This window comes from Phalangium opilio, unplaced genomic scaffold (assembly GCF_054372755.1).
Source record: "Phalangium opilio isolate 3A_F unplaced genomic scaffold, DU_Popi_V2 ptg000045l_1, whole genome shotgun sequence".
Taxonomy (NCBI): Eukaryota; Metazoa; Arthropoda; class Arachnida; order Opiliones; family Phalangiidae; genus Phalangium; species Phalangium opilio.
In genome coordinates, this window is record NW_028324168.1 from 4,903,272 (window position 1) to 4,928,285 (window position 25,014).

At 37.9% G+C, this 25,014-nt stretch overlaps 3 protein-coding genes and 1 long non-coding RNA gene across 5 annotated transcripts in view; 1 reads left to right on the forward strand and 3 right to left on the reverse strand.

Annotated features, from left to right (window-relative positions):
• Positions 1-10: 10 nt before the first annotated feature.
• On the reverse strand, positions 11-3,736 carry DZIP1 (DAZ interacting zinc finger protein 1). Its single transcript, XM_089837887.1, has 8 exons — positions 3,555-3,736; positions 3,382-3,479; positions 3,071-3,142; positions 1,750-3,009; positions 1,626-1,694; positions 618-1,541; positions 381-445; positions 11-309 (listed from the first exon to the last, which is right to left on the reverse strand). Exons 1-8 carry the CDS (start codon positions 3,634-3,636, stop codon positions 186-188), a joined length of 2,694 nt encoding a protein of 897 aa, XP_089694013.1. The 5' UTR covers positions 3,637-3,736; the 3' UTR covers positions 11-185.
• A 135-nt stretch (positions 3,737-3,871) lies between these two features.
• LOC149676954 (bridge-like lipid transfer protein family member 3B) lies at positions 3,872-14,533 on the reverse strand. The gene is made up of 18 exons (XM_089837881.1): positions 14,239-14,533; positions 13,979-14,141; positions 13,802-13,840; positions 13,504-13,734; positions 11,996-12,263; positions 11,761-11,924; positions 11,446-11,695; positions 10,901-11,365; positions 10,648-10,823; positions 10,035-10,575; positions 9,117-9,415; positions 8,719-9,040; positions 8,440-8,646; positions 8,110-8,348; positions 7,208-7,358; positions 6,821-7,131; positions 6,603-6,744; positions 3,872-6,517 (listed from the first exon to the last, which is right to left on the reverse strand). The coding sequence occupies exons 1-18, from the start codon at positions 14,280-14,282 to the stop codon at positions 6,168-6,170; spliced, it is 4,362 nt and encodes a 1,453-aa protein (XP_089694007.1). The 5' UTR covers positions 14,283-14,533; the 3' UTR covers positions 3,872-6,167.
• Positions 14,534-14,679: 146 nt separating this feature from the next.
• Positions 14,680-25,014, reverse strand: part of LOC149676955 (uncharacterized) — a 38,368-nt gene continuing 28,033 nt past the window's right edge. For both annotated transcript variants that reach the window (XM_089837882.1, XM_089837884.1), the window contains exons 10-12: positions 22,418-22,658; positions 19,674-19,786; positions 14,680-18,823 (exon numbers count right to left, since the gene is read on the reverse strand). In XM_089837882.1, coding sequence (XP_089694008.1) covers positions 18,348-18,823; positions 19,674-19,786; positions 22,418-22,658 — 830 coding nt within the window. In that variant the 3' untranslated portion in view covers positions 14,680-18,347. The remainder of the gene's footprint in view (positions 18,824-19,673; positions 19,787-22,417; positions 22,659-25,014) is intronic.
• LOC149676956 (uncharacterized) lies at positions 16,193-22,420 on the forward strand. Its single transcript, XR_016366547.1, has 3 exons — positions 16,193-16,331; positions 16,460-18,992; positions 19,488-22,420. It is a non-coding gene; the product is annotated as an uncharacterized LOC149676956 (long non-coding RNA).

Below are 25,014 nucleotides of genomic sequence, written 5' to 3' on the forward strand. Positions count from 1 at the left end.
AAAGCAAAGTCCGACTTTTAATAACCACCGCAGTTCTTCAAAATATTTCTACGACAGCGTTTTATAATTTTTATTATGTATATATTACCCTTCCCCCATTTAATTGTACGTGTATACAAAATAAATGCTCTCTGTATAGTGATATATAAGGAATCACAACCATTTCATGGCTCAAGCTTCATTTGTTAAGCAAGGTCAAGTTCACTGTCCCACGAAGACTCCTTCGTCCTACGATTACCGTAATTACCTACCGATTTACCATGGGAACTTTTAGGTTCCTTCGATGCGGATTTCCCATCGCTAGAAACTCTGAACGATGACGTTACAGAGGTCATGAACAGTGCATGTCATAGGTTAAACGTTAAAGAAATATATATTACATTTCTTGCATTAGTTTTTCCAATGAAGAAACTGATTCAGAATCTTCCATGGATTGTTTAGATCCCTATTTGTAACCAAATAAAGGTACTTGAAATCTCGATATACAGTAGTTTAAGTGTCAAGAAAAGGACAGGTGCATGTGTTGAGTAAGGTCTAAAATCTGAACAAACCCACCCTTGGGAACTATTCCTGGATACTTGGGTACAATTCAAAAGACTTGTTCAAAACGTACTCACCACTTTGCTGATGGTACTCAAGGACCCATAGAACCCTCTATCATCCGAAACTGAGAGGGTACTGTCTTTGGGTGTACTTGTATTCAAGGAAGACCTCAATGGTGCCAAAGTGTCCACAGATCCGGCCAATCGACGTTTATTTTCCAAGGTTGGTTCGTCAGTAGATGTTGACGGTTTGCTGCGATTGGCCAATTGCTGCTCGATACTGGACGCTAATTGGGCCACCTTATAACTGGTCGGTGGTCGGACCTTGATGACCTTTGGTTGCTCGTCCTCCTCCCATGAGCTTTCACTCGAGACCGATTCCAATTCTTCCAAAGACTCTGAATCCGCCTCCTGGTACATTGTGCTTTTCGGTTTCACAACCGGAATAGACCTAACTGGACTCGCATGAACAACAATGGGTGTCCGCTTGGGAGAAACAACCTTTGATTTCTCGATAGGTTTAGACCTAACCGGACTCCTGGGTGTTATAACCGGTGTCTGTTTTTCGGGTATGTCTTCGATGGAGTCTTGTTCCGAGCTCTCTGCCTCATCTTCCTCGCTGCTTTCCGTCATGTTTAAGATCCTCACTTCCGGTTCTGTAAAGGATAACTTCTTAACAGGGATGGCACCATCTGACTTGGCTTTCTCTTTCAAATTTTTCATGCTGGAAGTTGTAGGTCGGTATTCCGGAAGAGATGCCGTTTTCTCAGTTGGACTAGCGGCTCGGGTTATAACAGGGTTTTTGGGTTTTAATCGGCGAGGGGATTCCTTCTTCCGAATGGGAGAACCGATGCTGAGGACTGGAGACCGGATAGGTTCGTTTTTCATCATAACCAAACGGACGGCGGGAACGTTAGTGCGTTCGGGGGAGCCGATTGTCGCCTTTTTGGAAACCAATGAACGCCATTTTTCTCTAAGTTGTCCAAAGTTTGGTATTTTCTGTTGTTTTTTTTTTTTTTCAAAGTTTGGTTAAAATCTGTAAGTTAACTTTGTTTAAAGTTAAAATAACGCGCGGGAACTTACGCTTGATTTTTTAGATCGGTCTTTTTCGAGTAATTTCAATGATTTTTCCAAATCAGAATGCCTTCCAACCTTAAAAGACAACCTAATTAGCATAAAAAGGTTTAAACACAATGATTAAAATTACTTTATTCTTGTACGAATTTAATCTTTCATCAACCAAGCTATTCAACTCGTCTTTCAGTCCACGTATGACGGAAGGAGATGGTTTATTCGACTTAGGTGGTGATTTAATCGGGGTGCTAGTGACGGGTTCTTCATCTTGGTATCTTTTACGTGTCGGGGTACTCGGTTCGGACTCGCGTTGACTTTCCTCACCACTTTCACTCTCAGTACCACTACCAGAGGATGATGTCTCCGGCGCAACGGCGGGTATGACCTTAACTACTTCAACGGGTTTCTTGGGGACAGTAACGGGCGTCCTTTGGGACCTTTCCGCAATTCTAAGTATCTCATTTTTAGACGATTCCGTAGTTTTTCTAATTTCATCTTCGCTAAAACTTCTTCGTGGTGGACGTCTTATGGTTTTCATACCATCGTCGATGGTGGCCGTGGTGGTGACGGAACCTTTTCTACCATTATGTTTTCCGTCAACTTTCGACTCCTCTTTCTTTAATTGTTTCAGTTCCTGAACCGATTTCTTTAACTCTTCGCGAAAACTTTCCTCCTGTTGTTTCAGTAAAAGCTTCAATTGCTCAATCTCTTGCTTATGTTGGTTTTCGAGTTGCAGATGCAACAAATCCATCGAATTCCTTCGTTGCTGGTCTTCAATTTGAAATGAAGATTCTCTCCTCATTCTCAACTCTTCCTCTTGTCGCGATACCCTCTCGTTCAATGTCTCCTTCATCCTAAGTTCGGACAATTCCTTTTCAGCTTCCTCTTGACGTTTCTTTAAGAATTGCAACTCGTTCAGTAGCTTCTCATTGGCTGACAGGATTTGGTGTTTCTGTTCTTCCCGTTCCAAGGAGATTAACTTTTTCCATTCTTCGAACATCTTAACCATTTCAAATTTATCACCGTGTCCTTGAGGGTGGTCATCTTTTAATGGTTTTTCTGGTTGCGATTGTTGGCTAACATCTGTGGTTTTATTATGGCTTTCGTTTATGACGTAATGTCTGCGTTGAACGTGATTTTGTAGGTAGAAAGGGGACACGAATGTTTTGGGACATTGGGCGCATTGAAAAAGTACCGTTTTAGTCGATGTAATACCCAATTCCCGTTGGTTATCTTCAATCATTCGCCGACGTTTCTTATTTTCCTTTTTTAATTCCTTAACCAGTTTTTCTTTTTCTTTAAGTTCTTCCCTTAATTTTGTTACCTCTTTATCCAAACCCTCATTCATTTTCTCTAATGTTTCCACATTATTAGTTAAATACTCTTGGGTACTCTAAAAATCAAATTGGGCTTAGCTATACACGAGCCTGCAAGGTAGGTAATAACTAACTTACAAGTAAATACTCGATTATAAGTTGGGCCAATCTAAATAGTTTGATAAAACTAGGGTCTAACGTGTTGGTATCCTATTGAAAGGAATTTTTATAATACGTAAAACGAAAAAGAGAGATAATTCCAGAGGGGACGGATACTTGCCCCCAATACCATGCATGCACTCTAGACACTTCCCCAAACAGTAAATACATTACAGTTTTTTTTATTCCTTAGAAAATCGAAATTTGACCCAAAAAAAAAAACTTAATCTTCTGAAAAAAAAGGGAAAAAAAAAAAGAACCAAGTATCCGACCCCTCGAATTTATCATACCACTTCCGTCTCAATGTTACAAAATGTAACGTGTGTAACATTATCTTGAAGTGTTTGGAAATCCAATTCGTGACAAATACGATCAATATCAACGGAAGCTAATTACATTTCATGTTGATAATTATACAATTATCAAACAATAATTAATAGCAAATTAGCATGCATTTACGAACCAATCTTTCTCCAATTAACAGGTTCAACTTTCCTTCGAAATTCAAACCCTAAATGTATGTCCGAAGTATCGGCGTGTCCCATTTTTATTAAAATCCCCAAATTTTGTCGCCGAAATCAAATAACAATTATAAATAACTCTTTTAAAACAAGAAATATTATCAAGCCGAAAAATGTGGAGCGCAGGTCACGACACTATTTTTAAAAACGCAACATTGTCGTTGCCATGGTAACGAACATCCCGAAACAACGGTTTCCAGCGCCCTCTATAAATTTAGGCTTAAAAACAGTTTTTGGGCGGGAAATTAATATTTTCAAATTTACATTTGCTCAATCAATCTACACCTTGTTTTCGTTTTTAATTAGTATTTTATACACTTTTACAAAATATATTGACACAATTATTATATTGCTGAGCGAGTCGTTTTTTCCGAGTGACTATATATTATGTCGCGATTATTAATTGGGAGATCAAATTAATTAATCAACTTAAATTCAACAATTAAAAGCAAGCGGTTTAAGACTAGTTTTTCTTTGTAATTATAAAAAAAGTCTTGAAATATATGGCCCCATTAATAACTCCGAATTAAATTTAACCTTAATTTTAGGCCTATTATACATTTTATTTGGATTAAAGTTAAGCCTAATCTTATATTTTATTAGGCCTAAAATTAAGCCTAAATTCGCGTCAAGTCTGGACTCGATTTAGGCTTAGGATTTTTGTTTTGATAAGCCTAAAGCTATTAATTCAATTGGGTACTATAAATTTATTCTTTCAGCTGCTGGTTGGTTAATTAAATTAACGTGAATTTAGTGTTAATTTTCAATATATACTTTCTCTATTTCATAGTTGCATACACCCTGTATAGATCAAAATTAAAATAAACGTAAAAATTATGCCAGCCTTAATGTTTTTTCTTGGAATGTCAAACATTTCACAAATTTTGGAAGCCTAATATCATCATCATCATTTCAAACTATTTTCTAAATTTCACGATTAAGTTTTAGTTTCTTTTATATTTTAATTAATTTCATATATGGGGTAGCTCGATTTCCTTTTGTTTGTTCTATACAGGTTGATTGAAATATTTTTGTTTATACATTAGGGTACACGTTTAAATTTATTTCTCTAACTAAATTTATTTTATCTAAACTAAATATTCTAAATCTCCGTAATCTTAAAAGAACAATGTCGATCGTATTTATTATTTTAGGTTTAAATTCAGATATACATCAAACCACAGTCACACACTCTCGCATTTTTAATTTATTAATTATTCAAATTCATTAACGTTTTTAAAACAATTGCACTGCATTAATTTAATTCCTATCGAAAGATTCGTGTTTTTTGACATTGATCTTTAAGATTAACGTGATTAGACTTAGAATATGTTTGGTATTGTTTCCATTTAGGATAAAAAAAAAACTAAAAAAAAAAAAAAAAAAAATCACAAAATTAAATTAAGAGGAATCATTAATTAGGACTGCGATTAAATTAAATTATATTATATTAAATATCTCTGTACTTTGTTAAGCCCCTTAATAATAGGAATTAATAATAATTAATTATAATTAAAGTGAAATTCAACTTTAACCTTTAGGAAAATTAAATTTCTCTCGTATCACGTATATATATATTTCATTAAATCTTAATTAAATTAATTTAATTTGACTGTAATCTGTTTTGGGGAAGCTTCCGCCTTACAACAAACACACTTACTCATAAACCAACAGTTCCAAACACTGACTCACTGTCCTGCAACGTGTAAACTTACCGTGAAGTCCAAAAAACAACCATAATATAAATTTGCATCGGCAGCCCAGCCATTGAGTATAGGTAATATTTAAAATTGATACAGATTAGGCCTAGCAGTTTTTAAACGTTAGTAGCTTTAAAAAATCGGGTAAAAAAATGCGAGAGAGCGCCTTAAAAACCGTCATAATCTATGCCAAAATATAATATCACCCCTTTTAAGTTTTAACCATAAAAAATTGCCTAGACGTGTTACTTTAAAAGCTCCGTAAAACGTACGTAGAGTGACAGACGACCCACCAAACTTATTTAAGCTTGCATATACATTCCGCTATTGGTGTCTTGGTAACTTACTTTCATTTGTTGATATTTATAAGAAATAATATTAATTTAATTAGCCTTATTCCTGATCAGCGCCACCTACCCATAGCGGCGACTTTGAGAACTACTGTAATCGTCAAGCCAATCAGATGTCGCTAAAATCTGGTGACGTCACTGACGGGCACTCTCGTGGTCTTACCAAAAATGACGTCACCAGATTTTAGCGACATCTGGTTGGCTTGCCAATTACAGTAGTTCTCAAAGTCGCCGCTATGGGTAGGTGGCGCTGATCAGGAATAAGGCTAATTAACTTAACACCCTAGAGGATTGGATTTTGAGCTTAATTCAACAAACATAACTCCGTCCATAAACTCGGAGATGGTATAAGAGTACGAAACTTGAAAATAATTTTTAAAATAATTTTCCGCAAAGGTAAAAGGTTAAAATGAAGAAGAAAGAAAGAAATTAATTAATTTGTTCAGTTTCGCCACCCTTTCCCGTGTATTATTTTCATCCACCAGGGTAATCTCCATGCATCCTTTTATCGCGTCTCTGAAAAACTATTAGTAGACGTTAACGAAAGTGTTTCTAATTGTTCAATCCGTTGATGAGCCCTAGCCAACTCCAAACGTAAATCATCTTCATCGGAAGTTTCCATTAAGATATCAATTCGAGCTTTTAAAAGGGTATTTTCCCTTTTAAGTCTTTCAAGGTCCAATAAGGTGACTTCTACATTCCTTTGCAACCTCTCAACAGTCTCTTCCGTTTGGCACGTCACTGATGTTGCAGTCGGTGTGGTACCTAAAACAACACTATTGGTGCTGGAAGAACTAATACGTCTCGTTTCACGGAGGAGCTGAGTTTCTTCATTTCTTTCATTAGTAATTTGGCCTTAATATTAAATAATTAAACGTTTAATTAACTTACTTTAAAACAACAAACTCCTTCGCTGTGTAAAATAACAAATAAATCCTACCTGCGTTTGAAAATACTGTTCCTAGAGGCAAAAGGGTTACTGTACCATCTAAAGACCTTTCCAAACAGCATTTCGGTATATGGAATATCGGATTTGTATTGGGAGACTTGCAAACGACTGAACCCTTTCTTAAATCTTCATTCTAATTAATTTAATTTAAAATACAATTAATTAAGACTAATCGCGACGCGATTTCGGTGTACCTAATTTTAACTTACGAGTAACTGAAGCTTAAAAGACTCGATATTAACAATTCCTTTTAAAGGTTTGGGATACGTCGATTCTACTTCTAACATTTCTACAACGAGAGGAAGCATAGCCTTGCTAATTGCTAACTCAATATCATTTAATCGTACATCCAAGACGGTATTAGCGACTAATTTATCAATTTCAACGTGAGAAGGATCGGCGTTTTCGTTACGAGAATCAATATAAGTTTGATGCATTTGCATTTGACAACAAATACGGGTCGAGGTATCTCCGTTTTCTACAACAACATCTTCCTCCTCGTCTTTTGGGCCTCGAGGTTCTAATTATTAACATTTAACAATTAAAAAAATAGGCCCTAAACTAATTACACCAGCTCCTTAATTAAATTAAATTACTTGAGGTGAAACTATTTTGAAAATCATTCCACGTTATCTTAGAATGTTCCGTCGTGGTAATATCTTGGGCTTGAAGAACTAACGCTGATTTCCAACCTACAGCTTGTTGACACATTTCAATACCATTAACTTTAAGTGTTAAAACTTTGAGCTTAAGGAAAAAAAAACAACGTAGAATCTGTTATTTAAACTATTTCGCGGACCTTAAAATTAGGCCTGTGCGAGTACCCGGTACCCGAAAATTACCCGGTCGGGTACCCGACCCGATACCCGAAAACTTAATTTCTTAATACCCGAAATTATTCGAATATTTAAATTTCCCCGCTCATTACCCGTGACAAGGCTTAGGACAATCGGGTATTGGTTTGGCAAAGTTTGTTGAACTTAGAAGAACTTAAGTTTGAGTAAACTTTTCCACAATGCTCAGTATTATTCATTATTTCAATGCTCGCTAATAGCTTAAAGGTGGAATTCATAAACGTCTAACGCAACGCAATTTAGTACAGGCAAAGGCAGGGCGTCGTGCGCAAAAGGCGGAAGTTTGCGCACGACGCCCTGCCTTTGCCTGTACTGAATTGCGTTGCGTCCGACGTTTATGAATTCCACCTTTAGCGTCTTATTTTTGTACTTTTCGCCATAATGGTATCCAAGTCTTTCATGACACTTATTTTTTTCACAAATAAAAGTATTTCATCCCGATAAGTACCCGATATGATTTTTTGCTACCCGAAAAGCACCCGACTAATGGTAGTTTAGCTAGGCCTAATTATTCGAGTACCCGTTAGAAATCCGGGTACCCGACCCGATACCCGATTGGAAGTTTTTTCAACTACCCGTACCCGACCCGAAACCCAAAAATCACTACCCGCACAGGCCTACTTAAAATCCAATTAATCTCTTACAATTTGTAGTTTTTTATCACTATTAGACGCAGTTAACAAGGTACTAGCTAAAGATTCGGCAGTATCTTCATTTTCATTAACTTCGCTAACAATATCCACTCCTATTTCGGTCGGAGGAGGGACTCCAGTGGAGTTATTAACACCGCCACTGCTTAACGACGTGTGAAAATAAAGTTCGGCCGAAGAATCCTCGTGGGTTGAAAAGGACGAAGAAAAATTGTCTAAACCTAATTGAACAACTGCGGGGAAGGAAATGATGCCCGATACCAATTAATTAATTAATTAATTAATTACCACCAATAGCAATTCAGTAAAAAAATATCTGCCTACATTGATCACTATCTGAACTTAAATCGCTTCTAAGAGAGGCTGCGTCATCATCACAGACAGAAACATTATCAGGATGATATTCAATCACCCCTGGAGTCAAGGTATTTAAACCAGTATTCTGGTGATGATGGTGGTGGTGTTGTGGTTGTTGTTGATCACTTTTGTTCGACATGATAGAGTCGATAGACGCTACTAAACTCGAGATTCCTTTCACACGCGTAATTAAATTTTTATTAACCAAATTACGCAGTGCAGTGAAAGGGATTCGCTATTAAATACCTTTCTTAACCGCGGCTGAACTAGTTTGATAGCCTTTTTGAATGGCTTCGGCTTGTTTATCGAGCGTTAACGCTTGAATACTAGAATCAATAATGGAATCGCTGCAAGACTTAGGAAGAACACAGTTTCTAGAACAATTACTGCACGCTGGACTCTTGTCCCTGACGGAACATACTTCCCCGGCATTATCATCCCTTCCATCATCTTCGTAATTACCAGTACCATCCCCAGGGTCACGCGTGACGCTGGAAAAGGGAGGATTCGCAGGACTACCAGGTACACTGGCCGATGTTAACTGTGTAAATGGTAAGGCCCGCTCTTCCTATTGATAAACCAAATGAAGAAGGCCCTCTCTTTTTTCCAATCAATAACACCTATAGTTTAAAAACGCTCTTAACCTGCATAGGAGACTCTGAATCGCAGAGGCTGTCTTCTTCATTTCCGAGCGATGACTCATTATTAGCTTCTTGTCTCATCTCTTTCCTCAATATGAGATAAATCTCGACTGAAGAAAAGGAGGCGGAGATACAAGTTGATTTCAGAGCGTCAGGCGCAATCACCATAGTGTCTTGGCGCAATTGCAGAGTGAGTTCGGCCCCACTCTCTAACAAACTCATCAGGAACAAATATTGCCAATGGTCAAACTGAATCTTGATTGGCGATTCGAGTTGCAAAAGGGTATAGACATCAGCTTCCCCTATTCAAGAAGGAACCCGTGGAAAACTCAAGAGGATGCCACGATTCCTACTTAACCAGGGTTCGGACGAAATTTTTCTATTGAAAATCCCTGACTTTTCCAGCTTATCCCTGACCAAATTTAGCCAATATCCCTGACCACATTTAGCCAATATCCCTGACCACATTTAGCCAATATCCCTGACCACATTTAGCCAATATCCCTGACCACATTTAGCCAATATCCCTGACCACATTTAGCCAATATCCCTGACCACATTTAGCCAATACCCCTGACCAAATTTAGCCAATATCCCTGACCACATTTAGCCAATATCCCTGACCACATTTAGCCAATATCCCTGACCACATTTAGCCAATATCCCTGACCACATTTAGCCAATATCCCTGACCACATTTAGCCAATATCCCTGACCACATTTAGCCAATATCCCTGACCATCCCGCTGAGTCCCTTATTATTAAGCATTTCTCGAAACGTGGTTTGATATACCAAACGAAATCCCCGACTTATCCCCAACTTTTTAATTAAAAACTTTTAAATCCCCCCATTTTCCATATCCCAGACATATCCAGATATTCCAGGATCCGTACGAACCCTGAAAATCAAATGATAATCACCTTTCTGCAACTCTTCTCCAGGCGGTGTATTCATAATCCATAAGGTTAAAGGAATGGCATCTATAAACGGATACCTCCTCTTCTTATTCTCCTCCTCGCATAGAAAATCGGCCCAAAGTGGGTCAAAGTGAATGCTCCAAACATTATTGGAACATTCCGAGGTGACATTCCCATCTGACAGTATATCCTTGACCACATCATGTCCAGCGGCGTGATCTACTAACCTTTTAGGGATGGGTGTGCAATATTCCTTTGTCCAGGGGTAAGTCTCTTCTGGCGCGTCATTACCACCCGCCTTCTTCGTTCGTTGCATTCGTTCGTACTTACTAAATAAGTTACCGGTTTCGGTCAGAGCTTGCAAACACTCTGCCAAATCGGATCTAGTTGAAGCGGCTTGATGGTCGACGCCGGACAAACGACAGTTTGTAGCTATGACCCTAGAAGCGTGAATTTGAAGATGTCTGGGCTCTTTAAACTCCTCATTCTTCCCTTCATCATCCGTATCTTCCAGTTCTTCTAACTTTTTATTAGGAACCAATATCTATTGACGGACGATGAAGGTCAGGGGAAGGTCAAGTGACAAAGGTTTACTTTAAAATGACAAGTAAATTACTTGGGGCATGAGAGCTTCAATGCGTATATTGACTGGAGCTGTTGGAGCTACCTTAGAAATTAAGGGCTCCAAACATTTTTTGAAGTTAAGAAAAAACGCGTTTAACCACAAGATAGTTTGATGGTGGACTTCTAACTTTAGAGGTCCTAAGTGAGCGTACATATTTCCAGGTGGTGCTACAATTGGTAAGCTTAAGAATCAGAACTACGTTCGTGGGGGGCCTGAAACCTTAAGAAGTTAAATTCAAGCAAACCTGGTAACGAATGGGCTTGATCAGGAGGTAAGTAATATTGGGTAAATTCCAGATGAATGGCTTTCATATCATCGGGTAGAAGTAGGGAAACTTTGTCCGACGATAAGAACGTCTCCGGTTGCTCCTTTCTCTTCCCCCTTACCTTTCTTTTCCTGGTTTGCGAAGTTGTAACTTGATAAATGTAGAAATCACTCAATCTTAGAACCATTGACGACGCGAGAAGTTGTTGCTGTTGATTATGCAAACTGTTGACGTCGGGCAAATCCATCACTCTCCCATTAGCCGGAGGTGAACCCGGTGGTAATCCTGGGCTGTAAACTTTACTCGAACGCGGAGAATCTTGGGGGAATTGGTAGATACTTTTGCGGGAAAACCTCTCGTAGTACTCGTTTAAAAGTTGTTGGGTCCAAATACTACGACCCGAAGATGGTTCTCTATAGCCTTTCCAATGTTCCCGACCTTTAGCTGAATTTAAGAACCCATTTTACGCGTTTTGTAACAAACATTCGGGTCTCATATTAGAAGGAATAACAACTACTAAGTACCTGGTACGCTATAAGGATAGTAATCTAAACAAAGGTTACAAAGACCAATTTGGAATGTTCCCCCGTCTTTCAAGTTTGGATGCCGAGATCTACCATCTTTCGCATCGTCACAAAGGTGTAGGTCGATTCGTTTAGTGAAAAGGTGATAGGAAGGTTCTTTAACGTTGCATTGATTGAATATTTTATCAAGTGGACTGTTTGATTGACTGATATTGCCACCTTTAGGGTGTTGAGGGGATTTTACGCGGTCCTATGATTAAAATAACGCTGAGGGAAAGTCCAAATTTAACGTAAGAGATAATAAAGCCCGCTTACAGCCAGGATGTGAGCCTGTCTGGTAGCTTTATCTTTTTTCGAATCATCCATAAGCTGAGCCAATGAACGTAAGAAATGAATAGCGGCTAATAGTTGCACGTCAGTTAAAACCCAAAGCAAATCATCCATGATTAAAACTACCCTGGAACCCATAACACTGCTATCTGTAACAATTAGGCGCGTTTTAGAAGGGGGTAAATCACTCGGAACAACGTGGTACACGGGCCAAATTTACCAGCAAGTTTCTTTTTGATAGTTATTCGACACATGGCTTGACTTATAATGAGTCTCAAAGGAGTGCTGGTTTCCAAAAATGAGGGAATATGGTCCTTAGTCTTTCTATCAGACGCTGAAGTCAGGGCCTTTGCTTCAATCCTAACCATCTGCCATTCTAGATGCTTAAATAAAAGCACTTCGCCTCTGTCAGAATGTTTCACCTGACAGAACCGAAGATCGGCTTTTTTCCACGTTGGTGATCGACTCTCAAGGACTAAACGAGATAACTAACAAAAACACGGAGAAAAAACTCTAGTTTCTATGACTAACAACATCATATATAAGACCATGGGGGGCAATTCCCTAACTTTTTAAACGAGTTACCACAAGTGATAACTTTCCAGTAAAGGGTTGTTGTCAACCTCCCGCGGTCTATGACGCTCTCATAGAACGCGATATATAAATAGGTGATAAGTTATAAGGGGATAATAGAAGAAGGATGACACTCTGTATCCTCTTAATACTTTCCCTTACCGAAAAAAAGCCTCTAAAACACGTCTTCATCCCAACCTAAGACGTATTTTAGAGGTGGTTTTTTCGGTAAGGGTTAGTTATGTAACGTCATTCTTTCCAGGCTCACCCTTTTTGTTTGCTTTCCTGCTCATCAAACTATAGATGGGCATCGCACCGTGGGGTCAATTCTATAAATGTTTGGTACTAAATCCTCAGCAATCAACCCACAAACCTCATCTTGATATGGGACAAAAATTCACAAGCGTGCCATGGCAAATAATTAAGCGTAATAGAGTAATGATGAGGGAACTATTTATCGCGTATGTGATTTGGTTTAGTAACCTTGTACACTTACACCGCTTTGTGGTACACTTCTCTCGAAGAGAAGTATTATATACTTCTAGTTATACGTGTCATAAAACCTTGAACACAAATCTGCGGATTGTCTCGCGAATTCGTGCTAATAAAAAACAAGGTGGCCAAGTTAAAATATTACCGTTTTTAATTATCACCAGCTTGATAACTTATCGAAAGGGTTAGGGAGGTGATAAGATATCACTTGCTATATAACTAAAGACGGTATATTTTAACTTGACCACCTTGTTTTTTATTAGCACCAGGGGAATTCTCACGAGACATCATCCCGCCAAGACATCCCCCCTCCCCCTAGACTTTTCGTTCAAGGTTTGATGACATGTATGACTTATCACCTATTTAGATATCGCGCTCTGATAGAGGGATTAAGGAGGTGATAAGGTATTGCTTGCTATATAACTAAAGATGGTAAAATTTAAACTTGACCACCTTGTTTTTATCAGCACAAGGGGAATTCTCACAGACATCCCACCAAGACATATCCCCCCCCCCGTTTTTTCGTTCAAGGTTCGATATGACATGTATGACTTATCACCTATTTAGATATCGCGCTCTCATAGAGGGAAGGAGATTGGCATCAACCCTTTAGACAGATAGTTATCACTTGCTAAGAATTGCCCCCCTTGTCTCCTAACTAACCTGAAAGGAAGCTTGGAATACAGGGGATGTAAAATAAACTGAGACGGAATTGGCTGTAACAGTCATTCCATCAATAACTCTGTTTGTAAAGCCATATTTTCCTCCCCCTCCAACGGGCATACTACCCGCCGCAGTTGAGCCACTGCCACTAGAGGTTTGACCGGGTCCAGCTTGACCCGGCCTATCAGTTGAGGTACAAGTTTGAATTTCTATGGTTACTTCATCTAAGGACTATGTAATACACCCCAAATCATGACTAAATTGCATCTAATTACACTTTTAAAGTAAAATAACTAACCACTGATATGGGAACAGATTTTAACTTTGTCCAATGGATCTATTTATAGCAGCAATAAACATAAACCACAATTATCTTTCATGCCATAAACCTTACCCATATCTCTTTGAAAGATAACATTGTGTCTGCCAAATTTAACTGTCTCGTTTTTAATTAGGTAAGAAAATTTTGTCCTACCTTAACGACTACGTGATTGCACACTGCCCTAGTTAGTTGAAGGAATGATGGAAGTTCTAAGAGGTCCGTCAAAACTTGTTCATTTAAGTCCAAGTTGTGTAGTTCACAATGACCCCTAAATGTACTCAACTGGAGTTGATCCGAGGATAAATTCTTGGCAAACCTTTAATTAATAGGTACAACGATCACGATTAATTAAATACGTCGTTATTTCCCAATAAAATCGGTATAAAACACTTGATTACGAAATACTTAAATACCTTGACAAATGTTTCAAAATCTGATTTTTCAATAACCCCGCCATTTTAGGGGTTGCACTAAGCCTTGGCTTCTTGAGGAACTGAAAAAGCTTAGCGAGCGGCGCGTAGGAAACAAAATAGAAGGAAAAGAGTCGGAAACTATAAATTAAACATTACATTGCCATTGCGCTTAATTTGCACCGATTAATTCCATTTTAAAACTAATTAAATCCCGGGAAAAGTGAAAACGAAGTGCAACGCGTACATCACTCGCCTAAATTTTTAAGTCTGACTCTGCGTTTCTGACGTCACATCAAATGACGTAAACTTAGCTAAAGGAAAACATACCAGAATGTGGCGGCCTCTAGGTATGGTGCACCGAACTTCAAATGTAAACAAGATGAATCAAAGCCGAAGTGTTGTACCAAACTAAACCTTTAAAAATGCAATAAAATATGCAAATATTTGACGTAAATTTATTTTTTCCTCTTTTATCAATTATAAGTAATTTGTTAATTAAGTTTTCGAACGTGTCACATTATTTACATTACAATAATTGCTGACTAAATTAAATCTACGATTTTTAATGTACAATTTTTTGCGAGTCCTTTTTTGTCTTCTCCGTATCATAGCTACTATATTCAGGCCTACGTCTCTAAAAACATTCCATCAGACCTCTCTCTGTCTATGTGTTTTTTACTTCATATTAATTACTATTCCTAGAAAAGCTACAATTAAAATTGCCCTTCTCAAAAGTTACTTAATTATTTTAAGAGCGCAATTTTTTTCAGTGCCAAAGGCTATCATTTTAGAGTATTACAATGCCATTTACGATTTTTAACCTATAGACTATAGCTGCATTTAATCGTAATTCATATTAAAAAATCCCTTATTATAATTTTTTTTAAATATTATGCGATTTCAAAAAGGACGTAAATGGGAGTTACTTATTCCGTGCGTTCAGCGCAAGTCAGTTACTACGTATTTTTCCAAAAATCTAAAAACAATAAATCTCAACATAATTTAAAATATCCTCTTGTACATTTTATTAAGCTAGCCTTATTATTTTTATTATTAAGTTTTTGAAAAATTATGTTAAGTATATAAATTTGATCAATATATATTCATAATTTGAGATTAAACGCAAATTGCGATAAAAAAAAACTCCCTCCAATTTGGTTCAAATTTAAGACCGATTACTCTTTATAGTATAGTAAATTTGCAATAAAAAAATCTCATAGAAACTAAAGATTTTTATGTGGTTTTTATATATTATATATAGTGGGGAGGTTGGGGAAGATGGGATGGGATGTAGGAAGACATTTATCAAAAAAAAAAAAAAAACTCAAGAGCACTCATCTTCAATCCTCCAACAGCGAGAAGGAGGAGTTTTTGACATCGCGGTTTTGAAAAAAGAAAAAAAGAAAACCTTAGGGTGGTTTGAGGGAAAAGAAAAAAGAAAAAAATGATAAATAAAATATGAACAGATAGAAGAAATTCGAGGAATGAAAAACTTTAGACTTTAGAAGACCCATGAGAAAATATTTCTTGAAAGTTTTGAAGTGAAAAAAAAAAAGGCATAAGAAGATTTTATAAATATTTTAAAGAACAGTTTCTTTTGAGGATGTCTCTACCAAATAGGAACATTTTTGCCTCCGCTTTCTATACTACGAGTAACACACGTTTGCGTACTGTACAAGAAAAAAGGAAGTAAATTACTTGAAATAAAATATAGTCCAGTGACGTTTTTTGAAGGAAAATGGTTTCTCCTAAATGTCAAAATACTACTTAAGGATTATTTCTCGAGCCTTTATAGAGTAGTGGCACACCGTGTTAACTACCCATATAGCGTAATTTAATCAAAGGCAGTATGGTGCGGAGACCATTTACTCTATTCTTGGCATGGAATGGTGAGATTAAGAACTTCTCTAATCAGTGTAAAAAAAAAAAAGAAAAATATTTCGCAATTTATTTTCTGTTAAGAACTTTGTGTACTTTGTGAGTTGTTTTTTTTCCGGTAATGTTCTCATCCGAGAAAATATTTGGAGTAAAAGTTTTGAGCTAAGAGAGTAAAGAAAAGAAGACGGCTTAGGCTACAGCTTACGACGTTTTAGGTAAAGATGTGTAGTGCACTCTACCAAATTAACCTAGGCATACACTGTTATATTTTTTTATCATCGGACGCGGTACATGTGTGTTGCAGAGCTCTTTTATCTAGACTTATATACTTTTTTTCTCGTAGAAGAAGGATGGATCTATAGGATGGAGAGAACGTCTTTTCACGTGGAAGGTTGTATTTTTTTTTTTCTTTAAATTTTTCGTTTTAAAGAAGAGAATTTCTTTAATATTTTTTTTATCTTGTTCGTTTTTTTTTTCTTTCAAAGTTGGCACATAATGACGCGCGATTTTTATTTTAATTTTTCTTATTTCAATTTTTGAAAAGAGAGTGAATTCTTGAGACTTAGTTTTGTATAACAGAAACATGATTTTTTCCAGTTACATAATTTAGTGTTTTTTTGTTATTTTTCAAAGGGAGGGTGAGAAATTGGCGTGTTAAGCCTAATCTTAAAAGATATCAAAATGGAGATATTTCAAATTAGGCTTAGCTAGTTAGGGTTAAACTATTTGAAGTTAGGCTTAGATAATTAGGGTTGAACGTATTTTTAGTTAGGCTTACCTAGTTATATTTAAACGTAATTGAAGTTAGGCTAAAACTAGTTAGATTTAAACGTAATTGAAGTTAGGCTAAAAATAGTTAGGATTAGACATATTTCAATTTAGGCTTACCTATTTAAGGTTAAAAATATTTGAAGTTAGTCTTAGTCTCCAATTCATAATTAGGCTTAGTAAACACCGTAAGCTATTCTATATGCATGGTCATATATAACCAAGTCCTATTTTTTAGGCTTAATAAATCAACGTAATTAACATACCTTGAAGTTCACCCTTCCTATGTAAAAAAATAAATGTCTGGAATGGATTAATATTAAAAAGGAATGACCGGTCAGTAATAAAAAATGTAATGAAAGAGCTTTGTTTGAAATATGATTCATTGTTAAGCATTTCTTATAATAAAGATCGGGGGGTTGGATTACCCCTAAGGTAATGAGAAAGAACGGATGTTTCTCGAGAGGATAGAACAAGGGATGAATGTAGATGGGGGGAGGGCAGGAAATACCTAGGTTAATGAGCTTCGAGAGTGTAATTTAGCCAAAACGCTCCAGGGGAGTGGGAGTGGAAGAAGGAGTAATATAAGTAAAGCCTAGGATGTAACAAGATCGATTGCCCATTATAAAGATAGATCGATGAATCTATTTGATAAAACTCATCTCTCTAACCCTCCCACTATCCTTTTAGTAATTGTATCTCATGACCTAATTGCGAACGACGAAGAGTAATCGCGATACGCCCGTTTCAATCTCTTTCATCTTCTCCTCAATGTACGTTTCGTATAGGCCCGTCCGATCATAAAAGAAAATGACTATACTCCAGCTTGACGTTAATTTTAGAGCCGCCTACCTATATACCTTTGATAAGATGAATTTTCGTCCAAGCAAATATATCCTATTATCTTTCAAAGGTAAGCTAGGATATCTGATTTCAGAGTGAGTATTATTATATAACGGTAACCTACAAATATGACTTTAAACTTTAATGCCTTGGCCGCAAACTTTCCCAATCTTTGATGGAAGGGAGGGAAGATAGGATCGAGTTACAGTTTAGTTTAGTTCTCTCTGAATCTCCATCCTCATCCCCATCCCCTTTTGCCAATCTCAATCTCGTTCTCGTTTTATAAATTGAAGCCCATATCAGCCTCAAAATTGCTTCGGTAAAGAAAGAAACTTTAAAAGGCAAGTTTCGAACCCAACCTGATGTCGAGTGGTTTGAACAATATTTCAAACAAAGTTCAATCGTTTTAAACAATTAATACGACTTCTGTTTTTTTCTAACAAAGTTTTTAAACTTTTCTTCTTTTTTTCGTTTTGGTGACAAGTTAGTTAGTCCTAATTAAAATAAGCTCAAAAAATTCATTTTTTGGCCGTCAAACTTTTAGCTTGTTATATAGAAAAGTTTCCGGTTTTAAACGTCGTACATAAAAAAGACCGAAAACTCTTTTGTGTTAGAAAAATTTACCGCCGCGTTCCGAGATCCACGTCATTATTAACGGAAGCGTTTCCACTTCCGGAAATGGTGGTCTGTACTTTCGTCGCGCTACTTTTACTCTGAGTCGCAGGAGCCGGAGTTGAAGTAGCCGTCGTAGCACCCGATATAATTTTGGTGGTACCCAACGACGATTCTACTGGTGTGCTTTGACTTTGAGCGCTGTGAGATGAGTCTAAGACCAAATTAGAAGCCGTCGTCAAGGTGGTGGTTATAGGGACAGCGGTACTGGTAGTGGAGGTGGTGGTGGAATAGGGTGAAGCGGTGGATTCGACGTCCATAGCGTTGGGTTTACCGGAAGTGGCGGGGACAATGTCCGCGGGCTCTTTCTCTCGCTCACATCCGGTTTCCTCCTGTTTGGCGCGGAACTGAAAACCGTCCCTGGTCGTGGCGTGATCGCTGCGGAAGCGAAGAACTAGGATGTTTTCCGTAAAATCGACGGAAACTGAAAGAAAGGAGTTATTGGTTTTTCTGAGGGACTTACGCCGTCGTGCAAGCCCCTGCTCTTTGTCTTTTCAAGGAAACCCATAGTTCAACGGGACTAGAAATTATCCTATTCTTCCCTAAGTCCAAACTAAAGAGACTTGGATATATACTTGTCAAAAAAATTAGAAGTAAAACCAAGAAGTGATATCTAGTTTATTAGGGAGAAGGTATAAATTCATTCATCCACATTTCTAGCTTTATCTCCAGTCCAAACGTATAGTAGGTCCGGAGTTAATCCCCGCCGCCTCTAAATTACAATCAGCATCTCATTGGTTCTTGAAAACTCACGTCAGCGCGGCGACGCGAATGACAAAAATTACAGTCATATTTTCCGACTGAGGAGAGGCGAAATAGCCCCGGCGGCCTCCTTTTACGTCCCCCCTTGTATTTTGAAAGGGGGACTGCAGGGACTATGGCGCGCGAATACTTAGGCATCTTATACCTTCTCCCTAATAAACTAGATATCACTTCTTGGTAAAACACGCGAGAACAACGATGAACGTCAGGTCTTAATTTTATAGTTTCCTTTCTATAACTCAGGAGCTAGGTTCTTTTCCCATCTTTGACAAAGGGTCCTTGTTAAGCCTTTTCACTCCAATACAATATTTCCGTCTCCCATACAGCCGGAGTCCCGGGAATACCCCGCAGAATCCCAAGATCTTTTGTATCGCGCATTACAATTATTGAAATGGAAATGGCGGGAAAAAATATTCCAAGAGAGGAATGTATGGACGCCCAAGCTATAGACTGCGCGGGAAATCACCATAATCATAATAATCATGACAATAACAATAAGAGAAGTGATTCACCTATTTCGCCGGAAGGAAGATTACCGCAAAGTTTATTCCCTTTGATTTCGACCGAATCGGCGTCACAATGCTCGGCGCTTTCCACGTCGAAGGACACTACTTCTAAACGTAACCTACATTCAAAAAAAAAAAAAAAGGAATTGTTATATAGTAAAAATATTGTTCCTGGAGGGTTTTTATATGGATATATGGAACAAAGGGGTAATAACTGGTCTAGACTTTCTAGGATATTAAACTACTCGATTTTACGGTTCACTGAAGTTCAATAATACCCCCATGAACCAACAAAACAACGCCCGCAAAAGTTATTCAAAAATACACAACGACGTATTTTAAAATTTACGAAATCAAAACTCAACGAAAGTTATCGTATTACCGGCGATTTATTGCAAAAAGGGTTTCTATCGTTTCTTTCAATAGCTATTGAGGCGCTTGGTTTACCAAAAACACTTTTTCTCAATAGGAATTTACAGGCAAATCACGAACCCTGTTCAATTTCAAAGAGAAGACTGCATGCATGCAGCATATCATTATTTATTACATTTTTTTTAAAAAAAGAATATAAAACATCGGTGTATATATATGTTTTATGTAAGTTTACAAAACTTGACCGTCGGCTCAAAGCTCAAACCATGCAGGCATTGTTTTGATTTATTTTGAAACCCCAAACATAAATTTCCATATATATATATACATATATATTTCAAAACCGAAACTTTTGGGGCCAAAATAAACCGCGAGATATAAGTTAGGCCTAACAATATGTATGCGTGGAATATTCAGAACAGATAGCGGAACCAAAAGCAACGATAAATAATATCAGTAGTAAATAAAGCCGAAGATATCAAAATATAATATAAATCTCCAGCTTGGGAAAATAGGGAAAGATAATATATTTCTCATAACTTTATGGTTAAACAACTTTTGATGAATTAATCCCCAGAAATGCACGCGCTAAGACACTGGGTCGGCGCGGTATTGGTTTGATCTAGAGGCTAACCTAAAGCGCTTCTCGTGTCCAAAGCCGAGTTATTTTAGTCATACAAGTATATCTAAAAGTTGATAGATGAGTGCGGAGCTTCAACAAGTTAGCGTTCGGAGGACACGATGATACGATGTGTAAGTGCCCCCGAGAGAAATTTGGTAAAAGCGCCAAAAGAACCAGGGCTCGGAAAACTAACCCGAGAGCGTGCTACATTATGTCAACGACTATGCCGCTTACACCCATGATGCTTTGGGAGCCAGAGATACAGAGAAAAACGCGTATAACTAACCGGGGCTAAGATGAAGTGGTTGAGGAGACGCCAACCATTATTAATGCAAGATTTATTTAAATTAATTCATTTCTCATGCGTCTCTCTCAGAATAGACCATTTTCAAAAGGTCGGCGGTGGTTAAATACAGAGACTGGTTGCCGGGTTGGTGTGTTTAGCCTCTTTGTTATGTGGACGATCGAAGGACTGGTAACTCTGAAGCAATATCTAACGTCTTTGCGTTACCCACACGTAGGTATAGTTCACAACGCTCTGTAATTTTTCAAAGTGGTTTCTGGTTTACGATCTCAAGTACTTCATCTACAACAAGCGTTGGGGGGATATACCCATATTTTTTGTCCGCGCAATATAAGTTATACTAGATATACGACTAAAGGAGCCCTTCTCGTTTGCGCCCAAAGGCCTGGTTTTTGTTTTATCGGCGTCATTAGTGATTCCCGTAGCGCGTTAAGGGTCGATCTTGGGCAGGCCCCGGACCCCACTGGCCCCCCAGGCCGTTTTCTTCCCAGCCATACTCGCTAATAAATCTCCCAATATTTGTATTCTGACGTTTACCGGGGTGAGTATAAGCCAGTTACGCCATGCACGCTATAGCTTTGGGCCTCCGACCATCAAAAGCTAATTTTCTCTTCCAATACAGTCCGTTCCACCCCGGATCTGCTGTATATTCCGTATTAGGATATAGCGCGTGTACGTGTGTGGATTGTGAATGAAGGAATGTTAAGGGAAAGGGAGAAAATCCGATACAAATTTGGTCATGAATAATGTTATCAATAAGTTTCCCCTATATTCAATAGCTGCAACGCGAATTTGAATCGTAATTTTTCTAGAAAGTATGGAGGTTGTGACGTATACCCTTAAAAATTATTGGAGCTATACTTTAATGAACCTAAATACCTCTTCATTAAAAGCTTGGCTTCGTAGGATAGAAAAATACTAAAATAAATGATGGCATAGGAATGGGTTAAATGACCCGTTTAAGAACTTGGTACCCTAGCTGGACTTCATCTGAAGCTGAAAGTTATTAACTGAAAGTTAACAGCACCGTGCTATGGTGAATTCTATAACTGTTTGGTAAAATAATTAAGCGCTATAATAGAGTAATGATGAGGGAACTATTTATCGCGTATGTGATTCGGTTTAGTAACCTTGCTTCTATTGTTAAACTGATGTGTGGGGAAGAATCATGTAACGATTACCCAGCTTTGTGGTGCGCTAGAACTTCTAAGTTATGGACTTCAGACTCCATTTAAGGTGCCACGCACCTCCATACTCAAATATCCATTATTTACAAGTCTTTCTTTATACTTTCGAGTTTCAAAATACGGAGGCATGGAAATCTACCTTTGGGATACACCCACGGCAACATATGTAAGTTTCGTACGGTTGGAAACAAAAAAAAAATGGAAAAAGGATTGGGCTGGGTATTGGATGAGGATGAAAAAGGGTTTATTTAGGGTACAGGCATACCTGCAAACTTTGGGAGAGCTTTTCACCACGGTGTAGTCGCAGAGCTGTCGGTTCTCGTAAGGCTCCGGAAAATTGGGGGATCGAATCTCGAAAGAAGGATCGGAAAACTTTCGATCGCAGTCTGGCGGGGGGCATTCGCGTTGGACCACCGTGGTCATGAAACCCGCCCCTCCACGGCTTCCAGGGTCCGAGTGGAACCACATCGTTACTTCTTCTTCCGGATGATGGAAAGGAACGCTCCCTGAAGACCCCAAACCAGATCCATCCCAAACGAGAAAAGAAAACGAGAAGAAGAAAGAAAAAAAAACGGAAAAACTTTTAGCAAACATTATAGGGATTCTTTCGGAAAATACGATAGTCTCGGATATTCCGAGATATTCCAGGGATTAAAGAAAGGGAATGGAAAAACGTACGTCAAACTCGCTTCTTTTCGCTTCGTAAACCCCTTACAATAGGCCTACTAAGTTTGCCAGCTGATGCTGCTGTGGTACGTTAGGCTTAGGAGTTTTCAGAATTTATGTATAGACTTAAGCCTTGTACCAAGACCAATAAACAAGGACGTGTTTACTTTGATTTCTTAAGCCTAAATTTACGCTGAAAAATATAAATAGACATCGTGTCTACTAACGGCAAGCTTTCTCTTAAATCGTAAAACAATTAGGCTTAGCAAAGAAGATCATTTAGAAAGAAAATTATATATACGGGGTTGAAGAAAAACTATAAAGTAAATCACGTTGACCCACGCACGCGAAAACCATCTGCTTAATTTAGGCTTAGTACCAGAGGCCATTTCTATATTTAGGCTTAAGTATAGAAAGGAGAAACTTTACGTAAAAATAAATTGTTTTCTCGAAGGACAAGGCTTAACTCGGGATTAAAGAGCGAACTAATTTATTATATCCCCCCCCCCCCTAGAAGATGAAGTTTCTCCTGGCTATAAAGTCTAGTTAAAAGGGAATTTAGCGTCACCTCCGACATTTGCACGTTTTACGACAGGGCATCCCTCGTTATAATTCCATCTCACGTTGCGTTAGTGGCCGCAGAAAGTTATCCCGAAGTTGCGCTTCTTAAATATCTACGTGCCTTATAATCTCTCTTAAACCCAAGCTCGCGCTTCCGTCTTCAAAGCATCCTTTGGACCATTCCGGAAATGTAGGTCATTACTGAAGCAAAAATAATCCACCAAAGACTGACTAGAGAGTGGAGACTCTGTTTAACTTGTAACTAGGCTAGCAATAAGCATATATTAAAATTCCTTAGGTGTAGACAGACACGTTAAGCCTAGATTTTCGTATAATTCATTTAAAGAAAAATAAAAATTAAAAGTAGTTTCTTTTTAAAGAAAGCCTGCCTTGCGTTGAATTTCTTTTTAATTTCTAGCTGTAATTTTCATAATAAAAAAAATTTAAAATGCCAGCCTAAGTATAGAAAAAAATATAAACCTATTTTCAGCGAAGTTTTGTTATGAGGGAAAGCTACTAAATAGGATGAAAATCTCTAATGTATTTTCTACGAGCGCCTGTAGAACTGTTTACCACGCTACACACTGACGTTCAGGGAAAAGCTCGCTTACAGGGGCTTTCACAAACTTGAAAGGATAATATTCTAAAATTTCCAATTTAAATATTCTAACCCCCACACTATTATGCCGTAGTAACTACTTTCCCCTCTCTTGGCCATACATCTTACAGACGTTTTCGTGAAAAATGGAGTCTCTGTCAGAAAATACGCCATAATTTAAGCTTACACTCTTTCAGAACGAGCTAGGCCTAGGGAAAAACTAGAACACTGGTTTCTTTTGTTAAGGTAACTACCGTAACATTTAGGCTTAGAGTTAGGCCTAACGCGTGGGTGTGGGGGAGAAAAAAAAGTGCGCGTGTTTGCTGCAAAATAGGGTGACTGGTCCGTTTTTACGAAAGAATGGCTAAAGTAGTATAAGTTTGGTCAAAAATATTCATCTCCACTAAAAAATCCATTACGCTAGAGGCGCGAAAAAGCCGTAAATCTACAATGACAGCTCCTTGAAATAGAAAAACGTTGGGGCGATAAAATTGAAAGAAGTCTTTCCCAGCGGAGGTTCGAGTCCTGGAAAATTCCGTGGGTCGTGGTTAAAGACTTCCTATAACGTCTGTAGAAATTATATGCAAATTAGAAGCACCGGTTATAAATAACTTATGCAAAATAACCCTTAATTACGAGCGCCTAATTAGACATAAATATTACACGGAATCGTTACAATATCTAACATCACTCTAGGAATTCTCCGTGCCTATGAAATGATGGAGATACAAGAGTTTTTACACCGAGATTAAACCAAGGCTTAAAGGCTAGGACAGCGTGATTTTTAAATATATGGCTCATGCTTATACGTGGTCAAAACTCAGGGTGAAATATTATGACCAAGATAAAAAAGAAGAGCTTGAATCCAAACACAACCCCGTTAGGATATAAACCTTTTTTTTTCTTTTTTCTTTTTGGATTTAGATTTTTGGACCTTTTGGGTGATGTGAATGTGATGGGCTAAAAAAGAGTATATAGCCTGTCACAGCGTTACGTTTCTGAAGGAAGGGTTATAATGTTAGATTTTAGGACGACTA

Coding starts and splice junctions, on each gene's coding strand:
- DZIP1 (XM_089837887.1), bottom strand. CDS start 3,636: ATGGGACACGCCGATACTTCGGACATACATTTAGGGTTTGAATTTCGA. Junction 3,143..3,381: donor GTAACATTGAGACGGAAGTG/GTATGATAAATT, acceptor TCCTTTCAATAG/GATACCAACACGTTAGACCC. Junction 446..617: donor TGAGTACCATCAGCAAAGTG/GTGAGTACGTTT, acceptor GGTTACAAATAG/GGATCTAAACAATCCATGGA.
- LOC149676954 (XM_089837881.1), bottom strand. CDS start 14,282: ATGGCGGGGTTATTGAAAAATCAGATTTTGAAACATTTGTCAAG. Junction 11,366..11,445: donor CTATCCTTATAGCGTACCAG/GTACTTAGTAGT, acceptor TCTTAAATTCAG/CTAAAGGTCGGGAACATTGG. Junction 10,824..10,900: donor TCAAGCCCATTCGTTACCAG/GTTTGCTTGAAT, acceptor TACCAATTGTAG/CACCACCTGGAAATATGTAC.